The following is a 25,705-nucleotide window of genomic DNA, read 5'->3' on the forward strand; positions in this document are numbered from 1 at the left end:
AACCAAATAAACATCAACCAAATAAAAACCACCAAATAATACACGTAGTACACACTAACATGGCATGCTTGGTAAATGGTTTAAAATAATCATGAAACTTTATGACGCAAAGATACACCCCAAAAAAGTTTAATTCTAAAAGGGGGAACATAGATCTACTCACTGGTTGCGAAGAATCGGTCCACGAGAATTACCGCATGAAAAGAAACGGATTATATCTAAAACAATAACAATAATCACCCTAAAATATCAATAAATAAATAGACATCAAAAAGAATATTCATATTATATATATAGAGAGAGAGATATATATATATTTTGTGAGAGAGTGATAGGGACAAGTTCGAGAGAGTTTTTGGAGTCTTGAATTGATTGTAGACCTCATGTTTGATAATCAATAGAAGACTGTTTTTATGATTCTATTTACTAACAGTTTACTAGTTTCTCTGTTAGATTGTCAATCTTATTATAAAGATCCAAGGTGAAAGGGGACCTACAATAATCAAATGAGTTAATATCTTTTTCACTTATTATTTATGTATAGTATTTATGTACTTCCTTTTTTGATGCTATTCTAACAAATTACTAAAAGACAGATCTTTGCTATATAATCTTGTGTTACTTAGAGCATTTACATTCAATCCATCAAATTCTGTGTAAGAAGTTTTTATAATATAAAAAGTATAAAAAGTGGTTGTGAGTGGAGGAGAGAGAAAATGTTACTGTTCATCTGTATATTTGGGGGACACTGTTCACCCTCTATAATTTTTTAATATATTTTGAAAGTGGTTGTGAGTGGGGAGAGAGAAAAGGTAATGATAAAGATATAAAAAATATTATTTAATTGAAAAGGAGAGAGAAAATATAGTGTTTTTTAGTGTAATTTAGGATGAAAATATGGTGGAATGGATGTGAATACTCTTATCATGTAAAATAAATTAAGACACGTGTCTTTATATAAAATATATGTTACCAATGACTACTTCTGGAAGTAGGCATAGTCAAAGATGACTCAAATAATACAATATTATTGTTCTTCACAATAGTCTTAGTAGATGTCTAATTTGATTTCTTTTATATTTATAGAACTAAATGAAAACTAAAGAGTTTTAGAAATTTGAGTTTGAATACTATTGTCTAACTTATAGAGTTATAGATAATGTCACGTTGTATTCTCTTTTTTAATTTTATAATTTTATTTATATTTTATTTAAAATAATTTTTATCCTTATCCTTATTATTAGTATTTAATATATATATATATATATATATATATATATATATATATATATCAATTTTTACCCTATAGTCGTTCAAAAAAATTTTACCCTAAAAGATTGGTCAAACCTACTGATATTATAAAATAATTATTATAACAACGACGCTATATAATAATACAAATAATATTATAATACTACTTTATAATATACTACCTCCACTCAAATCTTATAAACAAAAAAACGATTGAATTTATCACACAAAAAATATAAGTAATATTACAATTGATATACACAATAACAAAACACATATTTAACCGTGTGATAAGATTATAATATTATTACATTTATTAATGGTACTACACATTTTTATAAGATTATAGTTTATACTTCCTCAACCCGTGTGATAATATTCATGAATTATGAATATATAAGACTACGATATTATTACATTTTTAACCGTATGATAAGGATTATATAAAAGTTTATGATTTACATTTTTTCATTATTCAACCAGTGTAATACACGGGTTTATAATACCTAAAATAACAGTCAATCTAACTTTTTTTATATTTAACTCATATAATACACCGGTTTGTAAACTAGTGTATTTATATAAGATTCGATCATGTTTCTTTATCATACATGTATATATTGCTATTATGGGGGATACAACCATATCTATCTCTCTTGATTTAGTGTGATGTGTTGTGGTTGTATTAATATCCTTGTTTTTTTAACGGCTAATTCTTTTAATTCTTATCATCGGTGGGATTTGAATCTAAGACTTTCCTCTTAACTCAAGTATTTAAAGGGTTTGCCTTTATCAATGGACCACGACCCAGTAGAAGTTTCATGTTGATATTATATATAAGTAGAATTAAAACTATATTAATACTATAATCTAATAGTTTGCTAGAGAAAACAAGATGGAGAAGTAAATACCTCAAATGAAAGTGTATGTTTAAATTGCATTTATATTTACAGTTTAAGGGTCATTTAGAAAAATGTTTACCATCCATTGATCTTGTTTTAATACTTTAATAATAATGTAAGACAACAAGGTTGGAACAAGGTATTGAAAATCGGGTTAGATCAACCACCTAGTTAATTCAGCTCGCATGCTATGGATTGTCGAAGGTTAAACTCCCGAACCTGAGGATCTTAGTTGTTGGGTTTACACATCAACATAGTCCTAAAACTGGAAATTCATTCAAATGCAACATAAATACGTTCAAATATAACATCCAAGTCTATTACATAACCCTCAACAAAATTAAAGCTGCAAAAGCAAAACATAACTAAGCAAGATACCAGTCGCTAAGTAGGGTATCCTTCACTTCCGAGCCAATCATGTCTTCACAAACCCCTAAAAAATCGACATTTTATCTAGATGTGCATACTAAAAGTCAGCTACACTAAGTGACTTCTAGTTTCATAAACACCATTAAAGCTTTATCATGTGTCATAACATAGTATAACGCAATATATCATAACACAGCATAACATGGCATACATAGTATAACATGACATCATTTCATTTTGTTGGCATTGCTAACGTCTTTTATCATATGGCCTGGTTGTAGAACTATTAACAAGCCACGAAGAAAATGTCCTAAAGCATGATCATAATGTTAGTTGTCGCCAACACCCGTTCATACCGTTAGCTATTGCTAACGCTCAGTTATATCATAACATGTACTCATACTGTTAGCCGTTTCTCAGGTCCGTTCTTAACATAACATTATCCCTTCAACTTACCTGTATCAACATTAGCTTATGTCATATTTGTATTTCAATTATACATCAAACTTTAAAACATTTCGTTGTGTGATTAAAACATTACTCACAACGTTCCGGCTAGAACCCAATATTTTCCTTTTGTAAGACTATTTACTTTCAAAAACATGCTTTACTTTAAATACTTTATCAAGTATGCACACCACCACCAAAATAGTCTTAAAAGGGTTCCAGAACTCCCCTAAGAGAACTAGCTTCTATTCACTATAAGTTGGATGATCTTGACCCCCTGACAACTTAGTCAGTCTAGTTAAAAGTTCACATGTGAAATAGGTCAACTTTTGCATAGGACTTTCATGCAAGAGTGGCAACTCTCTCATGTCACTATTCATGCGAGAGTAAATGAATTTCCCATGTAAATGGCGCCAATGGATTATGTTGGTCTTGGTTTCGGTAAGATCGTCTGTGTTGGTTAACGAGATCTTTTTATATATAATACCAAAAACATTTAGTTAAAATTCTAACTAAAATGTTATTAGGGGTTATATGTAATCTACAAATTCTAACGAGTTCGTTTTATATTTCGAATTATAGGGTAATCGTTTCCCATTCATTATTTGGATTTTTCCCAATCCTTACTCGTGCGTTATTACAAGAAATCGCATACGTAACCAAAGTGAGTATACATGATCCCATTTTCATTTTAAACACTTTTGGGTGCAACTTGTATTCATATTCAAATTCACAAACACGTTAAACTTTATTTATTCACACTCTATCCAAATTACACATGAAATGTTTGATTCTTGTTATACATGTGATGCTAATGTAAACACTTCATGACTATATGCTCATTAACTTCGACCAAGCCTACCTTAACAATTATAGCGCTATAGGTTGTAATGCCCCGCCCGCTATCCTTGGGTATTGTTAAGTTAAACATGTTAACCTCCCGCTAAACTTTTGGGATAGGCACTTTAATTGCGTAAACATTGGATTGAGCATGTAGAGTAACATCGTTTCGGCATAACTGTTAACTAGTATCACCTTATTCATGTTGGATATGAGCACATTTAAACATTTTATTCTACTATGCTATGTATCAAACTTGTATCCTCGCCAACATATTTTGTTGATCATATTTTAATATATGTTGCAGGTTGACAGACAAGATGTTGAAGAAACAAGATTATGGTGGACTAGAAACACACCTAGAAAATAAGTTATGTTTGAACAATTGTTTTATGTTTGAGCTATTTGAACTATGTATGAATTTCTAGCAATTTATTATGTAATTTGATTTTAATTATATTGTCACAATAGTGTTATGATGCTTTGAGCGATTTGTTCGTCTCATCCCGATGTTTCCGCCATCGGTTGGGGTGTGACAATATAGGACCAGCGACTTTTGCAACCATGACTTAATTTAATTACAAGAGTAGGTTTGAAGAACAAACCGGACAATTAGTTATGGGTACCGGATTCGGATGCAATTTTCTCGGTTACGTCCATGAAAAGAAATTGTCTGAGTCAGTTGTTACAATTGCTCCATTCGTGGCTCATTGGAACAATTGTATGCCTCAAAAGACTATTGTTTTTATATGGCGAGCTGAGAAAAGAAGGATCCAGATAATCCCAACTGTAGATGCTTTGATTAAAGGACATGTATCAATGGAGAATAGTTCATGCAACCTATGTGGAGAAAGTGGGGAAACAATTGATCATTTATTGACATTGTGTCAGTTTGCCTGTCAGATTTGGCAAAGCATGAGTACTTGGTGTGGCATTCCGCCTATATATGTTTTCGGTATTCAAATTTATTGACATTGAAGCTCGTAGAAAGAAGGTGATGCATGGAATTTTTTTTACCGCCAGTTGGTGTATTTTTGGAAGGAGAAAAATGAAGCAATTTTTGAAGGAAAGAAGACAAACATGGCTAAAAAAAGTGAAAAACATAAAATTTTTAGTTTACCTTTAGATTAAAAATCATCCTCACCCACCAATCTTTAGTGAAAAGATTTGTGTTATCTTGATTTGTAATTCCGTTGGTTGTACTTTTCTAGCTTCTTGATAGTTTTTGTTTAATGAAAGGCGCACTTAAAAAAATAGAAAAAAAAACTAGATTTAATCAAATTTTTCTTCTCATGTTTCTATTTATATTTCGTTGCATGCATCCGTTTAATTTGAGACTACAATTTTGTATTTGAAATGATAGGACTCGTAGGTGTAGAATTAGGTTCAAATTTTAATAGTAAAATAGAATTAGGTTCAAATTTTAATATTAAAATATATTGATGTGCCTGGGTTAATTAAAATATTAATATAAATTAAAAATATATATAAAGGGTAGACTAAATTACAAAACATTTTTTGGACATACGCCAATTTCCAAAATTTTATCTATTAACAATCATCATGATCATGATATACCATATTATCAAATATGATCACCAACCGTTTTTATTAGAGTAATTACAAAATCAATAAATTATTAGTTTCGGGTTTACAAGTTTTTTAATGTTAATAAACTATTAAGATTGATTATTACCTATGATTTTAGCTTTTTTTCTAAGGAAAAAATAAATCCAGTCATTTTAATAAATCCATAATCTATTATATAGATTAACACTACTAGAAGGTTGCCCACAAACTATGAGAAAAATCTCTTAACAGGCAATGTTTCGTTAGGGATCTCCACTATTCATTTAAATGTAACATTCTTTTACCAAACTATTCATTTATGTGTAACATATTTGATCATTGTTACTAACAAACTTTAGAAATTGAAATTGAAATTTTAGTAAAAAAAACAAACAAGTTACACTAAAGACAAGAGTGAGCACTTACGAATAGAAAAGTTAAATATAAATTATTATAAACAATAACATATACACGAACAACGCAGGGTTGAAAACATCAAAAAATCAACATAACTTTTCAAAAAAAGTTCACTCAGTATAATTTTCACATTTCTAAAAAGCTATTACTATTCTCACACCTCTAAAATCTTATTTTCACATCTCTATATGTATATGGCCCGTATAGAGTTATACGGACCGTATAACTGATTGTTGCACAAAAATGTCAGGGAATGTTTTTTTTTTGTCTCCATGTATATACGGACCGTATAACATTGTACGACCTGTATCTCATATAATGTTATACGACCCAAACCTTATATAATGTATACGACTCATATAATGTTATACGGCCCGAATAGAATGTTATATGACCTAATATTTTCTTTATCTATACGAGCTCTATAACATTATACGAGCCGTATAATATGATACGACCAAATGTTTATCATGTCAAATTATTCTATACGAGTCGTATAATATTATATGATTGTATACATGACGTAAAAATTAAAATTTTGAGGTGTGTTAAATATTAAAAAAAGTACCAACATTATTGTCAAAGACTCAAGTACAACAAATGAAGCAAAATGGGTGCTTTCTAAATTTTGAGATTTTCAATTAAAATAAAGAATTCAGAAAAGTCAAAGAGGGATCCATAACAACAAGTCCTGCATTTTCCCATCTCATGCATCTCTGTCCCTCACTTTCAAACTCACACTTCATCTTTGACAAATCTTCCCTTTGTTTATCCTCCAAAAAAAAAAATCAACACTTGTAAATTCACCAAACATGCTTCCTCTTTGTCTCCTCTTTATTGCTCTAACACTCTCTCTTTTCCCAAACCCATGTTGTGCAAATGCAGAACTCACTCTTCTAATGGACATCAAGGCTTCTCTAGACCCCGAAAACAAGCATCTTATGTCGTGGACCGAATCGGGGGACCCCTGCAGCGGTTCGTTTATCGGTGTGGCGTGCAATGAGCATCTAAAAGTGACCAACATCTCGTTGCCAGGCCGCAGCCTCACTGGAAAGGTGCCCACGTCAATCTCGGGCCTAAAGCGCCTCTCGGGTTTATACCTTCATTACAATTCATTAACTGGAGAGATACCGAAAGAGATTTCGGGTCTCACTGAGTTATCAGAATTGTATCTTAATGTCAATGATTTAACCGGAGGAATACCCGCGGAAATTGGAAACATGAAACATCTTCAAGGTTGGTTTATACGGTTTATAAACTCGTTCTTTTAAAATTTTGAATGAAATATGTGGTGATCAATGAATATTCTTTTGTTTTTGCAGTTGTTGAGTTGTCGTGTAACCGGTTAACTGGTCGGATTCCATGGACCCTTGGAGGGTTAGCCATGTTACAGAGGCTCGATCTTAGTTTTAACGGGCTAAGTGGTTCGATTCCTGCAAGCATGGGCAAACTACCACAGTTGAAGTTTCTTGATGTTCAGAACAACACACTCTCCGGCTTCGTACCAACCGGTATGCTGACTTACGTTATATATATTTTTTTAACGGCAAATTTCTTTTATTCCCTGCGATCTCATTACGGCATCATGATTTGAAAAGTTCTTGTTTTTTTCAGCTTTTTTTTTACATATTCATTTGAAATTATAGGTTTGAAGCAATTGAAAGACGGGTTCAGTTATAAGAACAATCTTGGTCTATGTGGCGTGGCGTTTTCTTCACTAAGGCGGTGTCGCAACCAAGATGCGTCAAAGATCGACCCACTCGAACCATCTAAACCCGCACCAAACACCACCGTATCTCAAAACAAGCCTCAATCGGCTAATGTTACACCTCGTTGTCACCAAACCCACTGCTCGAACTCATCGAATCTTAAACGGGTTGCCATCATAGCAGCCGTAGTCACAGTCATTGCAACTTTAACCGTAACCGCATGCGTCACAATATTCATCCGCAGACGACAAAAACAGAAAATCTGGAATAAATCCGAGACTCCCGATCGCAAATTTAGCATGCAAGAATCACCCCCAAAAACCAGCGATTCCATTTGCGCGTGGGACCCGACACAAAAATCACCACAAAAATCACCGAAATCTTGCGGGTTTTGTGTCGAGTTGGAATCGAACTTGTTACAGAGTTTCAATTTGGAGGAAATCGAATCCGCCACACGGTACTTTTCAGATGCTAACTTGCTCGGGAGAAGCAAGTTTTCCGCGGTGTACAAAGGCGTGTTACGCGACAGATCAGTCGTCGCGATAAAGAGCGTGAGCGTCACAAGTTGTAAAGCCGATGAAGCCGAGTTTACAAAAGGGTTGAGCTTATTAACCTCATTGAAACATGAGAATCTAGCAAGGCTTAGAGGGTTTTGCTGCTCAAAAAGCAGAGGTGAATGCTTTTTGGTGTATGATTTTGCATCAAAAGGGAATCTATCAGAGTATCTTGATGTTGAAGATAGAAGAACCGGTCATGTTCTTGACTGGCCCAAAAGGGTTTCCATTATTAATGGCATAGCCAAAGGTAACTTGTGTTACAAGTTTCTATTTTCTGATTTTCATTTCATGATATGAATAATAATTTTAAAAAAATTCTTAGGTCTTGCATACTTGCACAGAGATGACCCGGAAAAACCCGGGATGATTCACCGAAACATATCGATGGAAAAGATTTTACTCGACCAAGAATACAACCCTTTAATCACGGATGCGGGCCTGTTGAAGCTCTTAGCCGATGATATTGTATACTCGGCGCTCAAAGTGAGTGCTGCTTTAGGCTACATGGCTCCCGAGTATATTACAACCGGCAAGTTCACTGAGAAAAGTGATGTTTACGCTTTCGGGGTTGTGGTTCTTCAAATACTTTCGGGTAAAGGTAATGTCGCCGGGTCAATACGGGCAGCTGCCGCAGATAGAAGGTTTGATGATTTCATAGATGAAAATCTTGAGGGAAAGTTTTCGGAATCTGAAGCAGATAAGCTGACCGAAATGGGGTTGATCTGTGTCGATGAGCTTCCTGAGAATAGATTGACGATGGAGGATGTGATTCGAGAACTAAGTAGTTCTATTTAGTCGATTGATCTGTTCTTGAATTTACTATATTTATTTAATTTTGAACACATTCAGAAAATTCATGAACAAAAATTTCATTTGTATAAATCTTTTCATCAAAAAGATACAAGTCAGTCGTGCTCGGGTTCACCTATCCAACCTGTCAACCAGCAAACCGGCACGATTGACAAAAGCGATGATTAACTTTATTTGTGTCGACTTTTATTTAGCATCTAAAGTATACAATAAAACTCGGAATAAAACAGTTTTTACAGGTTAACATTCAACAAAACGGTAGGACTACCCGACAATTATACTAACCAGCAGCTTGGTACGGCTCATGCTCGGAAAGCCACTGTGTTGGCCACCATTCAGGCCGGATAGCGTCCACCTTCACGTCTTCTTGACCTTTGATGACCAAATTTCCCGACCCCTTAAAAGCTTCTTCGAGCCTGAGTAGCCCGAGCCCACGAGACCCTAGTGCAGTGGTGACTGTTCCGGCTTTCTTACCGGACTTCAACGCTATTACTTCTGAACCAGGAGCAACCTTCTCCACCTCTGAGAAAAACATTGTTCGAAAGTCAAAACAGTTGACCAAATAGTCGAATCAAGATAAGTGTTTAAAGATGGTGAAACTCAAACCTGTTCCAGATTCGTTTAGGAACCTGAGAGGAAGCAATCGCTTGCGAACAACCCCGCGGTGATGGGACCGAGCGATTAGTTCTTGGCCAACGTAACATCCTTTGTCGAAGCTTATCGCGTTTAAACCCGCAAGATTGTACTCCAGCGGGATTGCCTCACCTAAAAGAGCAGATAATTAGCAAATGTATTCCGTAATTAATAATAAATAAATAAACCTAAAATGTACCTTTGGGGATCTCAATAGATCCTTCAGCAACACCCTTCTCTAATCTCCAAAGAAGATAATTCTCTTCTTCGGTTTCGGTATTCGCCTCAACCATCGGTGCTGCAACAAACATTTTGTACGACAGTACAAGGTTAGTGTAAAATTTTTCGATTATTAGCATGTAACATTAATCTTACGAGTCACATTGGACGGGAAGATTCCTCGGAACCCAAGGCAATCCAAACGGGGGTCTTTAAGCCATTGCCAGCCGATGTTATTTCCTCGTGAAGATGAGCTGCCGGTTGGGTCAATCGCACCGCCCCACCCTACTGAATTGGCTACAGGGTCTTCTGCAGATGATGAAGCTGGTGGTCTTTTGTGGAGATCAACACCAAAACGTTGCCAACAGGAGAACTCTTCCCCCACATTCTCGATATCAACCTTTGACCTTAATCTATATCTGTATCAACACAAATAAAACACTACAGAACAATGAAAACCCAGTAGAGTATGCATTATTAATACACAATATATAGAGAGATAATAACGATAAAAACACATTCAAATCATATCTCTTACAATTAGGATATTGAGAGCGTTCACATTCCATTCCTTAACTAAACTAATATACATTAACTAAGAAAAGAAAATAAAGGGGATAGTTAACTAGGGGAAGGTTCATTTGAGAAGAAATTTAATTTGAGAAGAAAAAGAAGAAAGGGCATATTAGTAAAATACTATTTCATTTATAACTCATATCATTAATTTTTCTCTCTTTAATTAATTAGTCAACTAATCATTAATTATCCTACATATAATCTACAAAACCTACACATATCAAAATTTTCCTACATATACCCTACAAATTATAGAATTTTATCCTACACAGTCGAAATTTATCCTACACGCCTCGAAATATATCCTACACAACTCATAATTTATCCTACACAACTACTAATTTATTCTACACTTTAAATTAAGATGATTTTTTAATTTGGAAAAAGAATATATTTTGAAAAAGAGTTACAAATTTAATTTAGTTAGTTATTAAAGGAGAAGAATACAAATTAATGATTTATGTAAGTTTACTAATATACCCTTATATTAAAATTAAATACAAATATTAAATGAATGAAATGAAGCATTCTTATTGGTTGAAGCTTTTTCTTTTTTCTTCTTACAAAAAAATTCTTCTCATTTGAACCTTCCACTAGTTAACTAAACTAATTAACCCTAATACGTTGGTACTTAACTAAGAAAAGAAAATAATGGGGATAGTTTTACCCTTGGTTTAGAAAAGCACGCCTCAGGCGCGCGCGAGGCACACTGAGGCGCAAACCTCAGCACCTTATGTAGCCTGAGGCGCAGGTTGTACAGAAGGCGCAGCTGAGGTGCACTTTTTTGCTGAAAAATCCACTCTGAGGCGCGCACCTCATGTACATGACCCATTTTTGTGCAGCAGATTGTTGTAAATCATGCTTTTCAGGCAGTACTTGTATGTAATTTCAATATTAAATTAAAACATGTATACAGCTTATTTGTGTATAAATATCAGGTAAATGATCCTAGAAACCTATATAATATATAAAAAAATTATATAATCGCCTTGCGCACCGCATACGAAAAGCCCACTGCTTTTGCGCTCTGCGCCTCGGTTTTAGACCTTGTCGCTTTTGTGCGCTTCACGATTTTTAAAACCAAGGTTTTACCCTAGATACCTGACAACGCGGGTTAAGACCCCACGTTCTAAACTGCAGCTAGTTGGGCCCTGGCCCCTGGGTCAAACAATGGGTTCCGAATTACAAGTGGAGCTAGCCCTAGGTTACTGGGTTTCGTAACAGTATTGGCCACCCGGAAAAACGACTTGTCCTCAAGTCGAGATGAAATAGTTCGAGTGAAACCGTCATGATGGTCAATGGAGTCTGTTCCACCAATAATGGCCTGGTTATCCTCCTCGGCATGAGCCTCAAGGAGCTTGAAGGTCCCCGTTTTGCAGCGGTGTCCATGCCCGTATTTATCCCCACATCAAAAAAACACCCCCTCCCCCCCCCCCCAATTGGAACCGCCCTTGTTTTTCCGCCTTAGAAATACGTAACTCTGGTGGTTTTTGTGTGATAACAGCCGTGCTATCATTGGTATCAGAGCCAATCTCGGAGTGGTGGCCTGGAGGAAGCCAGCCATGACCAACGAGGACCGTCGAATGTTATGGACTGAAACCATTGCAAGATACGGGACTTGTCCCACGTCAGTTGTATGGCAACAAATGTGGGGTTTATAATTCAATGTTTCCAAAATCTATTTTTGGTAATTTTCATAATGAGGCTCTTAAAGGTTTAGACCTCTTACTGGTTCAGCACTTAATGGTTCAAACTGTTTGGTTCACGAGCAGATGTCTGAATGGTTCAGACATTTGCCTCTAAATGGTTAAGCATTATACAGAGTGAATGGTTAAGACCTCTAATCTGAATTGGTAAGCATTATACAGGCTCTTAATGGTTCAGACCTCTTACTGGTTCAGCACTTAACCATTCAGATGTTAACAGCCCCTAAATCTTCATTGCCACCTATTCAATATTTCTAAACCCGCGTAATACACAGCTTTCTAACCTAATTAGAAATAAACCTAATCAACTCATATCTCGAGAATTAGGATACTAATATATTCTATCCAAAAACAGATTAATTTCATAATTTAGACAAGACATACTTTTTCAAGGTCTCAACCAGCTCATCCAACACAGAACAATCAACATCAGCAAGCAACACCACCTCATCCGGGTCGGGTCCAGGCCCAGACCCACTCTCATCAAGCCTCTCATCAACTCGGGGCGGCTCATACAAAAACAAATCATACAAAAACCTCCCTTGGGGCGTCAACATAGCCGCATAAACAGACCGAGCCGATGAAGCCGGCACATTAGGAGTAACCAAGCTCGACTTCTCATCACCAGCCGGTTCACCGAACCGGCGAACATCGTTTGTTAATAAACCTTGTAAGAATTTGATGGTGTCGGGGCCCCGGAACCGGACAACGGATCGGGTTTTAAGAAGAGAAGCCATTGGACCCGCATCGTGAAGGTGGGACGAGAAGTGGTTGATTTTGAAGATGGGTTTTAAGGAACGGATTGAGGGTTTGAATTTTAAGAAGTTCATTTTTTGTTGTTGTTTTTTTGTGTTCGGTGAGTTTGGGGGGTTAAGGAAGAAGGTGTTTGTGGGCTTTTGGTTTGATACGTGGAATTGGGGCTTTGTTGGGTAGACAACACGTGGGGGTGTTGTGTGGGCATTGCGGTAGCCTTCTAGAAATTAATGTGAAAAAATAGATTTTGGGCTTCATCTAGTCCTCTAGATTCTTACGGGTTGGGTGCTTCACTTTCCATCACTCACCACACCTAATCATTAAATCTCACGTTATCAAACTTGATTCTATTACTAGAGATGGATTTTAGTGAGGGTGTTCATCACTCACCACACCATCCAACAGTTACCAAACCAACATTCACATTCCATCTTCACGTGTCATTGCCACAACGCGTTTTGGTCACCACGCGTGGTCACCCATGGTGGCGGCGGTGTTCCACGCAGGGGCGGACCCACATTGGTGTTACCGGGGTCTTCGGACCCCAATCTTTTAAAAAAAAATAGTAGATTCGGTATATTAAATTGTATATGGACCCCATAAATACAATTAGGTGGACACCATAAAAATAAAAAGAAAGCTGGTGTAGTGGTAAATCTCCCTCTTTTCCACCAAACGGTCATGGGTTCAATCCTTGATAAGCCCATTTTTCTTATTTTTTTTAAAAATCTAGTTTAAACCTCACTTTAACTCGACCCGAACGAGAACCGACCCGAAAATGGACCCCATTGAAATAAAATCATGGGTCCGCCACTGGTTCCACGCGTGGTCGGACAACCACCATGCACCACTACGGAGCGCCCACACCCCCTTAGGGTGAAAGGGGTGTCATGGGATGGGGTAAACTTTCCACCCACCCAATCATCTATTGTCATGTCAATTCCCCTCTCTAACTCTTCTCTTGCCCAAAAAAACATAAGGAATGATCACCACTCATGAGATGATTCAAAAACTAATCCTCATATCATTCTCAAAGGATTGAGTCTGAGGACGGAATAATCACAAGCAAAGCCAATATGGCTTTGGACCCTCACCATAACTAATTCATTATTGATGTGCATAGAGTTTCTATATGCTTTGATAGTTTATAGTATGTGGACAGTGCAAGCTCCAGGCATATGACAGGATGTAAAGCTCTACTTTTAAACTTTTCTGCTCATGAAAGGGGTGATATATCTTTTGGTAATAATTCAAAAGGTAAGGTGTTGGGTTTAGGAACTGTCCAAAGCAGGTAAGCTAAAATTTGAAAATGTTAATAATATTGACAATCTAAAGTTTAACTTGCTTAGTGTTTCATAAATAAGTGACAATGGTATGGCTCATTCTTCACTAAGAAAACTTGTAAGATTGTTGGTCAAGAAGTTGTGAAAAAAATTGATAAAATTATAGCTGACAGCACTACACCACTTGTTCATAGAAATGGCAATATATATGTAATGAACATGTGAAAAGATAACCATGTGCCAAATATTTGATTAGTTTTTGTTGCATCAATAAAAGAAACAGAATTATGGTACGAGAGATTGGGACACGTTAACGTGCAAGCTATTAACACTCTTTCAAGACAAACTATTATGTCATTTTTATTTTATTTAATTTCTATTTTTATTTCATTTTATGTACTTTTTTTTAATTCTAATGAAAACTTTTTTTTTGGTTTAGTATAAAAAAGAAAATAAAAAATGGAAAAGGAAAGGGGTAGTACACCTTTGGATGGGAGTAAGGCTGGCAATTTTACACAAATACACGAATACACGACACGAATCTACACGAAGTTAACAGGTATCGTGTATAGCCTTAACAGGTATCGTGTACCAAACAGGTAGACATGATATTACCTGTTAATTTTCGTGTATAAACAGGTTAAATACCTGTTTACCTGTTAATACCCGTTAGTACACGATAAGAAATTAAATTAAATAAAACTCATTAGCCATGTGCGTGTGGGTTCCTTAATTACTTTCTATTTTCATCTCCCATTCAGTTAAAAAAAAATAAAACCCCAAACTCCCGCTGTAACTCTCAGATAGCATGTCGTGTTCGTGTTTTTGTTCGTGTTAACAGGTATTAACAGGTAATTTTCGTGTATAACAGTTGAACAATCGTGTTAACAGGTATTAACAGGTAATTTTTTTGTATATCGTGTCGTGTTCGTGTTCGTGTTTGAAAAAAAGGACACGATAAGTTATCGTGTCGTGTTCGTGTATTGGATTTCGTGTATCGTGTCTTATCGTGTCATGTCTTATCGTGTACGGGTATACACGATATGCCAGCCCTAGATGGGAGAAGGGGATGAGGTAAAAGAGAAGAGTCATTGAGATGAAAGATAGAGGAGTGAGGGAGCACATCCTATAGCCTTATAGCGTTATGTCTAACCATCTATGAGTAGATCAGTTTAGTTTAGGGTGTAGGTTTTCTGAAAAAATAAAAATTAGAATAATATTTTTGTTTGTGATTATAGTTATAGTTACTTGCTAATGTCTAAGTAATAACTTATTATTAGCATTTCCTTTCCAAATTATACTTAATAATAATAATAATAATAATAATAATAATAATAATTATTATTATTATTATTATTATTATTATTATTATTATTATTATTATTATAATTATTATTATTATTATTATGACTTACACTTTAATTTTTTTATTTAAAACATCATTTTGAAAATATTATGTAAAAGGATGAAAATAACATCTTTGCCCAAGTTGTAGCTATATGATATATTTATAACATTTATACTTGGTCAAATGCCAAGTTGTAACCTTAGGTTCGAACCACGTACATCTAGTGACGAACCACAAAGTCAAATCGAGTAGCGGCATGGAACGGGACCACTTTTCATATCAAATGTGTGTAATAAGTTTTGCATTATCTGAATATATATATTTTGTAACATGAATCAATAATCAATTTCAACTTAAGTTAATACATATGCATGAATGATAGAGTGATATAAATTCAATATTTGCACTACTAAATTAGTTTCATGATTTATATATTGTTTATATCCATCGCTACTTAAAAGATTTCAACCGACGAAAAAAAAAATCATTAATAAAACAAATAAAATCCCAAAAAAAAAATAAATAAAATAAATTTATGTTTTCTAAGGTTGCCAGTGCTATGTCGGTTATCTATTGATAAATCTATTACTCACGTCTTGTTCTATAGAGCATCACTGACGATTGATGTTTTCATTAAAGAATTTTGTGATCGGTGAAAATGGAGTGTGAAAATATTTGATAGAGTAAAGTCTTTTTAGAGTTCCTGTGGTTTGTGTATTTTAACTATTTGAATCCAAAAATCAAACTTGTCTTGATTTGAGTCCCTGTGGTTTGTACTTTTAACCCTTTGAATCCAAAATGAAACCTCATCCAACTCTATGAGTCCCTGTGGTTTGTATTTTTAACCCTTTAAATCCAACCCTTTTAGTCCATGATTTGGATGAGGTTTGCGTTTTGGATTCAAAAGGTTAAAAATACAAACCATAGGGACTCAAATCAAGACATGTTTAATTTTTGGATTCAAATAGTTAAAAATGCACAAACCATAGAGACTCAAAAAGAACTTTACTCTATTTGTTAATTGAAGTATGTATTGAGTGACCTATAATCCAAATTTGCTAGATGTACAAATTGATACAACCTCGAACACAAACATTTTGATGATGATCCTACATATATTTCAATTGAAAGTTGTCAAGATTACTTTTGGAATAACTAACTTGTTTTCACGCATTTTTATAAATCATTTCATATTTTACTTGATAAACGATAAGAATCATAGTTGGAAGTTTGGATTCTATTGTAAGTTTGTAACATAATCTTTGTGATAATTTTTTGAAGAACTTGAACTTCTATAAAATCTTGATAAATGAAAAACTCGTATGAGTATCAACATTAGCCGATTATTCGTTGGTGTAACAATTATATTGAACTTGCTCTATGTTTGAAAATTGTGTGGTTTCTTTGAATTGAACATTTATGTTAAGCTTATTAAAAATCCAATTTTACTTGGTTGCAAATGGGTGTAAACTACAAGGACGTTATTTATTTTAAAGTAAACTGCTAAAATAGTCCTTGAAGTTTGATCACTTTTATCACTTTAGTCCAAAACTCAAATTTTTTGAATATGGATCCCTGTGGTTTTAATTTTGTTGTCATTTTCATCCAAAATCAAAATCTGGTTAGATTTTTCAGTTAACATCCAAAACTAGATGTTAACTGAAAAATCTTACCAGATTTTGATTTTTGATGAAAATGTCAACAAAATTGAAACAACAGCGACCCAAATTTAAAAGTTTTTAGTTTTGGACTAAAGTGACCAAAACCTCATAGAAATGACAGTTTACTCTTTATTTTATTGTTTTTTCTTTTCACTTCCACTGCTTATGAAATATCTTTGGTGCACTAGTTTCTCATAAATATCTTTGGTGCACTGCTTATGAAATATCTTTGGTACATTTTCTAAACGTCATACAACTTTATATTATTAACGGTTTTATTTGCATACCATAAAGAATAAATCCCTAATATCTTATTATTCTAAATTTTATCTAACTTATCTGTAATGGAATATAAGTAAGATTACTAGAATTGGGAGGTGATTTGTAAAAGGGACAACGTTTTAATATTTTTATTGGAAGAACAATATTAATTTTGATTTCTTTAGCCATAAAATAATATCAATACCAATTCCCATATACTCCAGTTATCTTGTAATTTACACATGAAAAAGACACAAGAAACGTACTTTTCTTTCTTTTTTTCTTTTTTTTTTGTTGCAAATACCATATCCACAAAGTTTTTAACACCACTTATTTTTCTAATTCGTTTGCAAAGATAATATTATAGTATATTATATTTATTGAGTCAAGATCCCGTACAAATAAACATATCGCACAGTTTGCAAAGATAATATTATAGTATATTATACTTATTGAGTCAAGATCCTGTACAAATAAACATATAACACAAAGCGTAAGAATTGAACAAAAAACTAGAAACTCATGATAGTAATTTAGTAAATATTGTCAACTTTATATAACTAGAGTAAATATTATCATAATTACTCTAGTATAGTTATGTAATTACTTTGGTGTAGTGTAGTTGAATCATAATATAGTTACATAATTACACTAGTTATAAAAGTAATTACTCTACAACTACAAATCTTTAACATAAGTAGTTATATGCAGTAGAGTAATTTTGTATACAAGTAGTGTAATTTTGTAATTACTCTCCAACACTAGAATCAATTGAAAAATATTAAAAAATGATACGATTTCATTCAATAATTACTTTGCAGTTTGCAGTACTAGAATTGAATGAAAATTACTAAACTGCGATATAATTTCAATCAATATTGAATTGTATTAACACATGGTCGGTTGAGTAATTATCATATATAACTAGAGCAATTATTGTTCTTATAAGGGTTGTTTCACAACTAGCGTAATTATCATATAAGTAATTATAAACATGGGTGTAGTTGATGTTTCAAGTGTTCAATTAAGCAAGAAGGAAGAAAAGTGAAAACAAACCATCAAGTGAACATGTAATGCAAATCAATTGTTTATCTCTTTAACCAATAATCGCAAACAAAACCAATTCACAGAAAGCACAACTGACCCTCTGTAACCCCAATTGGATTTATCAATTCGATTCACAAAGCTTTAGTTAGTTAATCAAACTTGATTCTCAAGCTTCAAGTGTTCGGTTAAAATGATTCGCAACGTTTCAATTGATCAATTAGGTAATGACAGTTTTCCCACCATGCGTTTTGTGTTTTTCCTTATACGTTTTGTAAGTTAAGTCTATTTATATTTGATCCAAACTATATATATATTTATCAAGTTATTAAGAGTTGATTGCATTTATTCTATTAAATTCACATTCACAAAAGGTAACTAGTCGGGAACCCGCGCGTTGCGGCGGAGTGGACAGTACGGGACAGAAATATAATTCAAAATGAAAAAAAAACGTATATAAGTTGTATATATGCAAAAATGTGAATTGAGAGACTGTTGTTTTAAACGGCTTCTATCTCGACTGATGCGGGCTTTCGGTTCTACTTTTCTTGCTTAGGGTGAGCGGGGAGTGAAGTCCCTGAGCGGGAACACCGCCGCCATCAATTCGGGGTGGGGGAGCGGTGTGTACTCACCGATTGAGAGAGAGGAGAGAGAGAGGGGGTGATTGGTTGTTAATGTGGGTCCACCCTTTTTCCACCAATCATATTTTTTTCTTCTTTTTTTATAAAAAAATAATTGTGTGAGTGTAGTGATGCCAACGTTTGAGTACAAAATGGGGACTTAAGATGGGAGTTGACGTAGCGCGTGCTGATTCGGTGTGTGTAAGAGAGGTCACTCCCCTAAGAGAGGAGTGCCCCTCTCACCCTTAGCCTTTCCTCTGTTGCAGATAAATGCTTTGTTTAGTAAAATTTCAGTTTAAAGCAGCAACTATTAAAAACATAATGCAGTTTACTTACCCAACGTTTACAAGTGTGTAGAATGTTAATTATGTTCCTCTCATCAATACAGTTAAGTTACATCAAGATAGTCAAGTTATATCAAGGTTAATATGATAACAATGACCACTATGAATATAAAAATGTCCTAATTCATTGATTTGCAGATATGGTATCTAGTGCAGCAAGATGAAAGCAAAAAAGGAACAAAATATGTAAGTGTTGGGCCTTCATTGATGATCCTAAACTTAAAAAACAAAGATAAAATCATACCTTTTACCTCAAAAATCATACCTATTTTGAGTTGGTTTATTTTTATCAGCACTCCAAAACCACGAATTGAGGGCTAGGTGTCACAGCCCAACCAATGGCGGAAACATCGGGATGAGACGAAGTGTGAAGATTGCTAGAGACATCATAACGCTATTTGTGACAATATTTAGAAATTCCAAATTTCATTTCGTTTCATAACTTCAAATAGTCAACATTACAAGAAATTCAAATACAACAAGTTTAACATAACAACATGATAACATAACAAAATTTGATACAACATATTAAACCCTAACGTCTATATGTGTATCTAGGCATCAACGCTACTTCTTATCTTAGCATCGTCCTCATCAACCTGTAACATGTTTAAAATAAAGTTCAATGCAAAAGCAAAGGCGAGTATACAAGTTTGATACGTATATAGCAAAAGATAAGTTTGAACAATTCCTCATAGCAAGCATGTGATTCAAGATAAACATTTAAACATGGCATGTGTCTAACATATCAAACCAAGAAAACGCAACTTGCTCATGACATAACCAAAGTTTCAGTAGAGGCGGGTCGTTAATCCTATAGCGCTACATATGTCAAGGTTTGGCTCGTACGAAGTTAATGATAAGTTCAACACATAAGAATCACCCAAATTTAAAGTATCAACTCATCACATATACAAGCATGTTATAGGAATGTTCATGTGTTTAGACAAAAGTTCATGTGTAAGTTTCAATAGGTAAACATGTTACACCCCAAAAGTGGTAAAAGTAAAAAGGGGGAAAGTACGAGTATACTCACAAAGTTTGCATATGTTTTCCGATTATCCAGTTGTTGACGAGTAGAGATTTAGAGTCCGAATGTATAAGGGTTAAGGTTCAAGTATGTTTAGAGTCGAGATTCGGTGTTTAAAACAACATAAAAATAAGATATGAGAATAACATGGAAAATAATCATTTAGTACATATGATGCTTGTTCTTGACACTAGGAAACTCGAAGGAGTTTAGATGTTTTCATGGAACAAGGTTCCATTAGAATCGTGACAAGTTATCATAGTCTAGGATGATGTAATCTAGTACCCCGACATATGAACACTAGTTCATCATCAAAGATTCGATTATTCGAATAATATATTTAGGTTATATAATATATGTCCAATAGTTCAAGCATGAGGTAGAAGATTAAAATCTTCATTCTGGTACCTCTAAATGTCATAGAAGTCATGTAGGAGGTAGGAAGATCAAGTCTTCCATTTAGGCACCTCTATGTGTTCACCACTACACTTGATGTAAAAAAAACAACCAAGGAGGGTCATGAACATACAATAAAGAATAAGAAATATACACACTAACTAAGAGAAATCATCAAATCATGTGAGGATTGTATGTTTGGACAACCCAAGTTGTTCCATAATCACTCATGTATCAAAGACAATGTTTGACATGACTTGTGGGTTAAAAACCCTAAACAAAACACCAAGTTTATGAGGTTTAATCCTCTGATTTTAAATGTCTCAACCTTGTTTTTAAGCTTAACCAACCATGGGATAAGTTGTAAGCATTAGGACATAGGTATGAGATGTGTTAGACACAAGTTGCATAGGTTTAAACAAGTTTTTGATGAACATAAAAACAAACAGAAAGTTTATGGACTATTTCGGGGCATTTCCAGGTCTGATTTCTCCAAGGAGAAGTCTAGGAATCGAACCCCATGATTATACAAGCAAGTAGGAAAAAGAATCGAGTGAATCGGATAAGAATTGAGTGAGTTATGCCCATTTTCGTGAAGGGGTGTCAATCTACTCGAACCCTTACTTTCAGCTACGGTTTGGTGGATGTTTTGTGAGTTTTTAGGGTTGCAAAAGTGGTATGGAGGCTGGTTATAAGTGGTATTTATAGGGGGAAGGATTAGGGTTTCAATGGGTTGGGCTTTGGAAGTGTTTAGAAGGGGTTACACCTTGAAACTAGCCCACAAAACCCAACTATATGGGGCTGAATTTGGCTGAATTTGGGCTGCCATATTTCTTTATTTTTTTATTTTTTTAAAACATTATAATGAGTAATTTTGTTAGTTAAGTTGTGTAATAATATGCAACAATGTTTCCCCTAACTTGTAACAAGGTGAAATATGAAATAAAACATGATTTAACTAGGTAAAAAGTGTAACGTACAAGTTTTATTTACGAAGCAAGTTCCGTATTTTACAACGATTACAATGAAAGAATGGTTATAAGAACACAAGATTTCCAAAGTTAGAATTTCACGTAAGGTTTCTAAATGTAGGAAGTTTGAAAACGCAGGGCGTTACAGTCTCCCCTCCTTTAGGAAATTTCGTCCCGAAATTTATTCAAGAGGAAGGCTTGAAAGAGTTTTTGGCATAAAGGTGATCATTAAGAATTGAAACTTGGGAAGTTTGAAAGTTTTGAAAAGTACCAAATTTTGGAGAACATCAAGGTAGATTTGCAAGGGGAAGTTTTTAAGGATAGTATAAAAAAATCATACTTTCGTAAAACCTGTTTATTGAGAGGGACGAAAAGGTTTGTTACTTTAAATAAAGCAATAGAGAGATACTAAGTATAGTTACACAAGAATCAAGAATAGGGAGGCTATTTTATAGGTAATGAGGTAAGTTAGGACTCAAATGTTTAAACAAGCTGGATTGCGAACGAGTTTTGTATAAAATAATACGAGTATAGAATGAACGAATGGCTCTTAAAGAGTACAAGTATGTGAATAGCATAAGTGTTGGATAGATGAACGTAGTGTGTTAAGGATGAAGTCTCGTCATGAATAATCGGATATAATGCGTTTGTGAGTTGCGTGAAGTTGTATTAGGTCCAAAAGGTCTGCAACACACTGAATTTCTCATGGCACGTTTTACGAAAGTTTGGTAACATGGTGAAAACACTTATATATAGGAAGTACCAGCGGCGTATCCACCATGTTTTAACCACATTACGTCCGTTTCGTTACTCGGGGTCATGTTACGTTCCGTGTCTTACCATACACAGTAGTACACTCTATGGTTCTCATACGCCTATCACTATAATCCCGTGTGCACCCGCGATTATACTGATTGTCGCATGATCCACATAGCTTGTACTAGTTATGTATGAATCAAGGTATACATGAATTTGAAAATAAGAATGTGTACATAGAAGAATGTCGTATGTAAGCATGTTTATGTTTAAGCATGTATGGGACCCACGTAAGCGAATCCCTCGGATTACGCTCGCGTATAGGTACGAATGTACGAATCATGAGTAAGGATGAAAGTATGAGCATAAGTTTAAGTATGAATACGCATGTATGTATGAGCATAAACATAAAACATGTAAGTAGTATGTGTACAAGCAGAAGCGTAAAACGTATAAGTAGTATGTGTATGAGTACAAGCATAAAACGTATGAACATAGGTGTAGGTATGAAAAATAAATATTGCGTATATGGTGTACGTTGAGACATTGCGGAGAAAAAAACAGGTTAAGTATGTAGATACGAACGATATAAATGATGTTATCGCGAGATACCGACTAAAATGTGTATGATGATGTGCATGTATAGTTGTTTAAACAAAACGTTGAGTTTGCCGAATCAAAATTAGATTGAGCTTGGTTTGAAAGGTAGAATATAGTTTGTATATGTAAAGGAACATAAAGTACTCATTGGTCATGCTTAACGTATTTTGTAATGATTGAAATGCTACTTTTGTTTTAAAAAAAAAAGGAGTTCACGTATGTTGAAAATTGTCGGTCCCCATGAAGTCTTCTAGCCCACGTGTTTTGAAATTTGGATGACGAGTTAAGCGTTGTAGAGAAGGTTTTTTTTTTTTTTTTTTTTTTTTTTTAAATAACGGGTTTGTTTCATTTGCATCAAAACATGAAAATTTTGGACTTTGAAAGTTCTTGTGAAAACGTCGACCCTTAGAAAAGAAAGAAATTTAGTAAAAGAACTTAGTGATTGTTTAAAAATAATTTTAACAAAGGATTTATTGATGTTGGAAAGAGTATTTGGTAAACGGTCATATAACATCTATGAGGTCTTATAAGTAATTGAGAAAGGTTAGTTTGATTTCGATTAAGAGTGGAAGTCTCTAGTATGATGATATAATGTGAACGTGTTTCAGTTAATAAATCAGATGTGAAGTTCATGGGCAAGAGATTCATTAGACCGATTAAATTGATAGGTAGCATTTCGTAAGGTTTGGAAATTCATGTAGTAAAACGGTAAAGACATGATTAAGAATCTTGTGTATATGATTTGAGTGAAAATGGATGGTAGAATAAGAAGTACGTTTGATAAACATTGTATTTTGAAATCGGTATAAGTAGGTATTTTGAATAATGATAAATGATTTAGGTATAAAACATGATCGGGTTTGCATAATAAAATATTTTGAAAGAGAAGTTTTGGGTAACGGTCACCTAAGTAAGGGAATCACCCCTAACTCGTTGGTGAGGTCGTTTTAAGGGAAGAGGGGTGGAGTCAATCGTCAAGGTAAGGAAGTCACTCCAATCTCGATGATACCTCTCCACTAGTTGTTACAAGGAATATGAATTTAAATTATATGAAAATCATGCATATATAAATGTATCGAAAAGGTTCGATATGTTGTGCGTGTGAAAAGAGAAATCAAAGGTAAACTCGAGGTTGAAAGATTGCATCGTATAAAATGAACAATAGAAACACATGTTTGACCAAAGTTTGGAGTGTTCCAAACGGAACTTTGACTAACCAAAGTGGTCGAAAAGTCTTTTGAATTTGAGGAGCATGCTTTGGCCTAATAGGTAAAATACTCTCGCCGACAAGTCGGTTAACGGTATTTACCCTTCCGGTTACTACATGTCCCAAATCAATCGAAGTTTCGAGACTTGGCGGGATTTATGAAAAAAATCAAGGAGTGGAACTAGTCGACAAGGTGCGGGTTTCACCCCTATCTTGACGATTTCGTATCCTAAGTGTGGTTGGTACTCGTCGGGTCAAAATTTAAATTTCGACATGTTGACGAGGGTCCACTAGAATTTCAAATTTGAGATTTGCCATTTAGATGTGGATTTCACTCCTAGCTCAATGGCGATATCTCGTGTAAAAAGAAGAATAGATAGATTGAGAGTCGTTCACTAAATTGTGGGTTTCACGCCTATTTTGGTGAATTCGTCTCATTTGTACAATATGAGTGTTGTCGGATTTAGAATAATCGAGTAAAATGCATGAGGGAAGTGTATGTCGAAGGAGATACACAAACAAGTATAAACACATAAGAAAGCATATCAAGGATGATACTTAAATAATGAAATAAAACAAGTATTAACACATAGAGAAATATGTCAAGAATAACACATAAAGAATCGAACAACGAAACAAGTGTTAACACATAATAAAACAAGCATTAATGCGTAAGAATAACATGTCGAATATTACACATGAGTAACATACATGTTTAAAAGAGCATAAATAAGTAACAAATAAAGTATCATGTAGTAGTCCAAGCAAAGCATACGAATAAGGTTCTAAAACTATAGACTAGGCTAAAGCATTCCTACTTTTCCTAATTCCCTATAGTTATGGCTCTGATACCAATCTGTCACAGCCCAACCAATGGCGGAAACATCGGGATGAGACGAAGTGTGAAGATTGCTAGAGACATCATAACGCTATTTGTGACAATATTTAGAAATTCCAAATTTCATTTCGTTTCATAACTTCAAATAGTCAACATTACAAGAAATTCAAATACAACAAGTTTAACATAACAACATGATAACATAACAAAATTTGATACAACATATTAAACCCTAACGTCTATATGTGTATCTAGGCATCAACGCTACTTCTTATCTTAGCATCGTCCTCATCAACCTGTAACATGTTTAAAATAAAGTTCAATGCAAAAGCAAAGGCGAGTATACAAGTTTGATACGTATATAGCAAAAGATAAGTTTGAACAATTCCTCATAGCAAGCATGTGATTCAAGATAAACATTTAAACATGGCATGTGTCTAACATATCAAACCAAGAAAACGCAACTTGCTCATGACATAACCAAAGTTTCAGTAGAGGCGGGTCGTTAATCCTATAGCGCTACATATGTCAAGGTTTGGCTCGTACGAAGTTAATGATAAGTTCAACACATAAGAATCACCCAAATTT

At 34.3% G+C, this 25,705-nt stretch overlaps 2 protein-coding genes across 2 annotated transcripts; one reads left to right on the forward strand and one right to left on the reverse strand.

Annotated features, from left to right (window-relative positions):
- Positions 1–6,507: 6,507 nt before the first annotated feature.
- Positions 6,508–9,044, forward strand: LOC110926351 (probable leucine-rich repeat receptor-like protein kinase At1g35710). The gene is made up of 4 exons (XM_022170101.2): positions 6,508–7,031; positions 7,118–7,306; positions 7,442–8,308; positions 8,384–9,044. The coding sequence occupies exons 1-4, from the start codon at positions 6,608–6,610 to the stop codon at positions 8,854–8,856; spliced, it is 1,953 nt and encodes a 650-aa protein (XP_022025793.1). The 5' UTR covers positions 6,508–6,607; the 3' UTR covers positions 8,857–9,044.
- LOC110926352 (putative transferase At4g12130, mitochondrial) lies at positions 8,921–12,902 on the reverse strand. Its single transcript, XM_022170102.2, has 5 exons — positions 12,390–12,902; positions 9,880–10,142; positions 9,704–9,802; positions 9,478–9,636; positions 8,921–9,393 (listed from the first exon to the last, which is right to left on the reverse strand). The coding sequence occupies exons 1-5, from the start codon at positions 12,833–12,835 to the stop codon at positions 9,152–9,154; spliced, it is 1,209 nt and encodes a 402-aa protein (XP_022025794.1). The 5' UTR covers positions 12,836–12,902; the 3' UTR covers positions 8,921–9,151.
- Between the last annotated feature and the right edge of the window lie 12,803 nt (positions 12,903–25,705).

Source organism: Helianthus annuus, chromosome 17 (genome assembly GCF_002127325.2).
Source record: "Helianthus annuus cultivar XRQ/B chromosome 17, HanXRQr2.0-SUNRISE, whole genome shotgun sequence".
Lineage (NCBI taxonomy): Eukaryota > Viridiplantae > Streptophyta > Magnoliopsida > Asterales > Asteraceae > Helianthus > Helianthus annuus.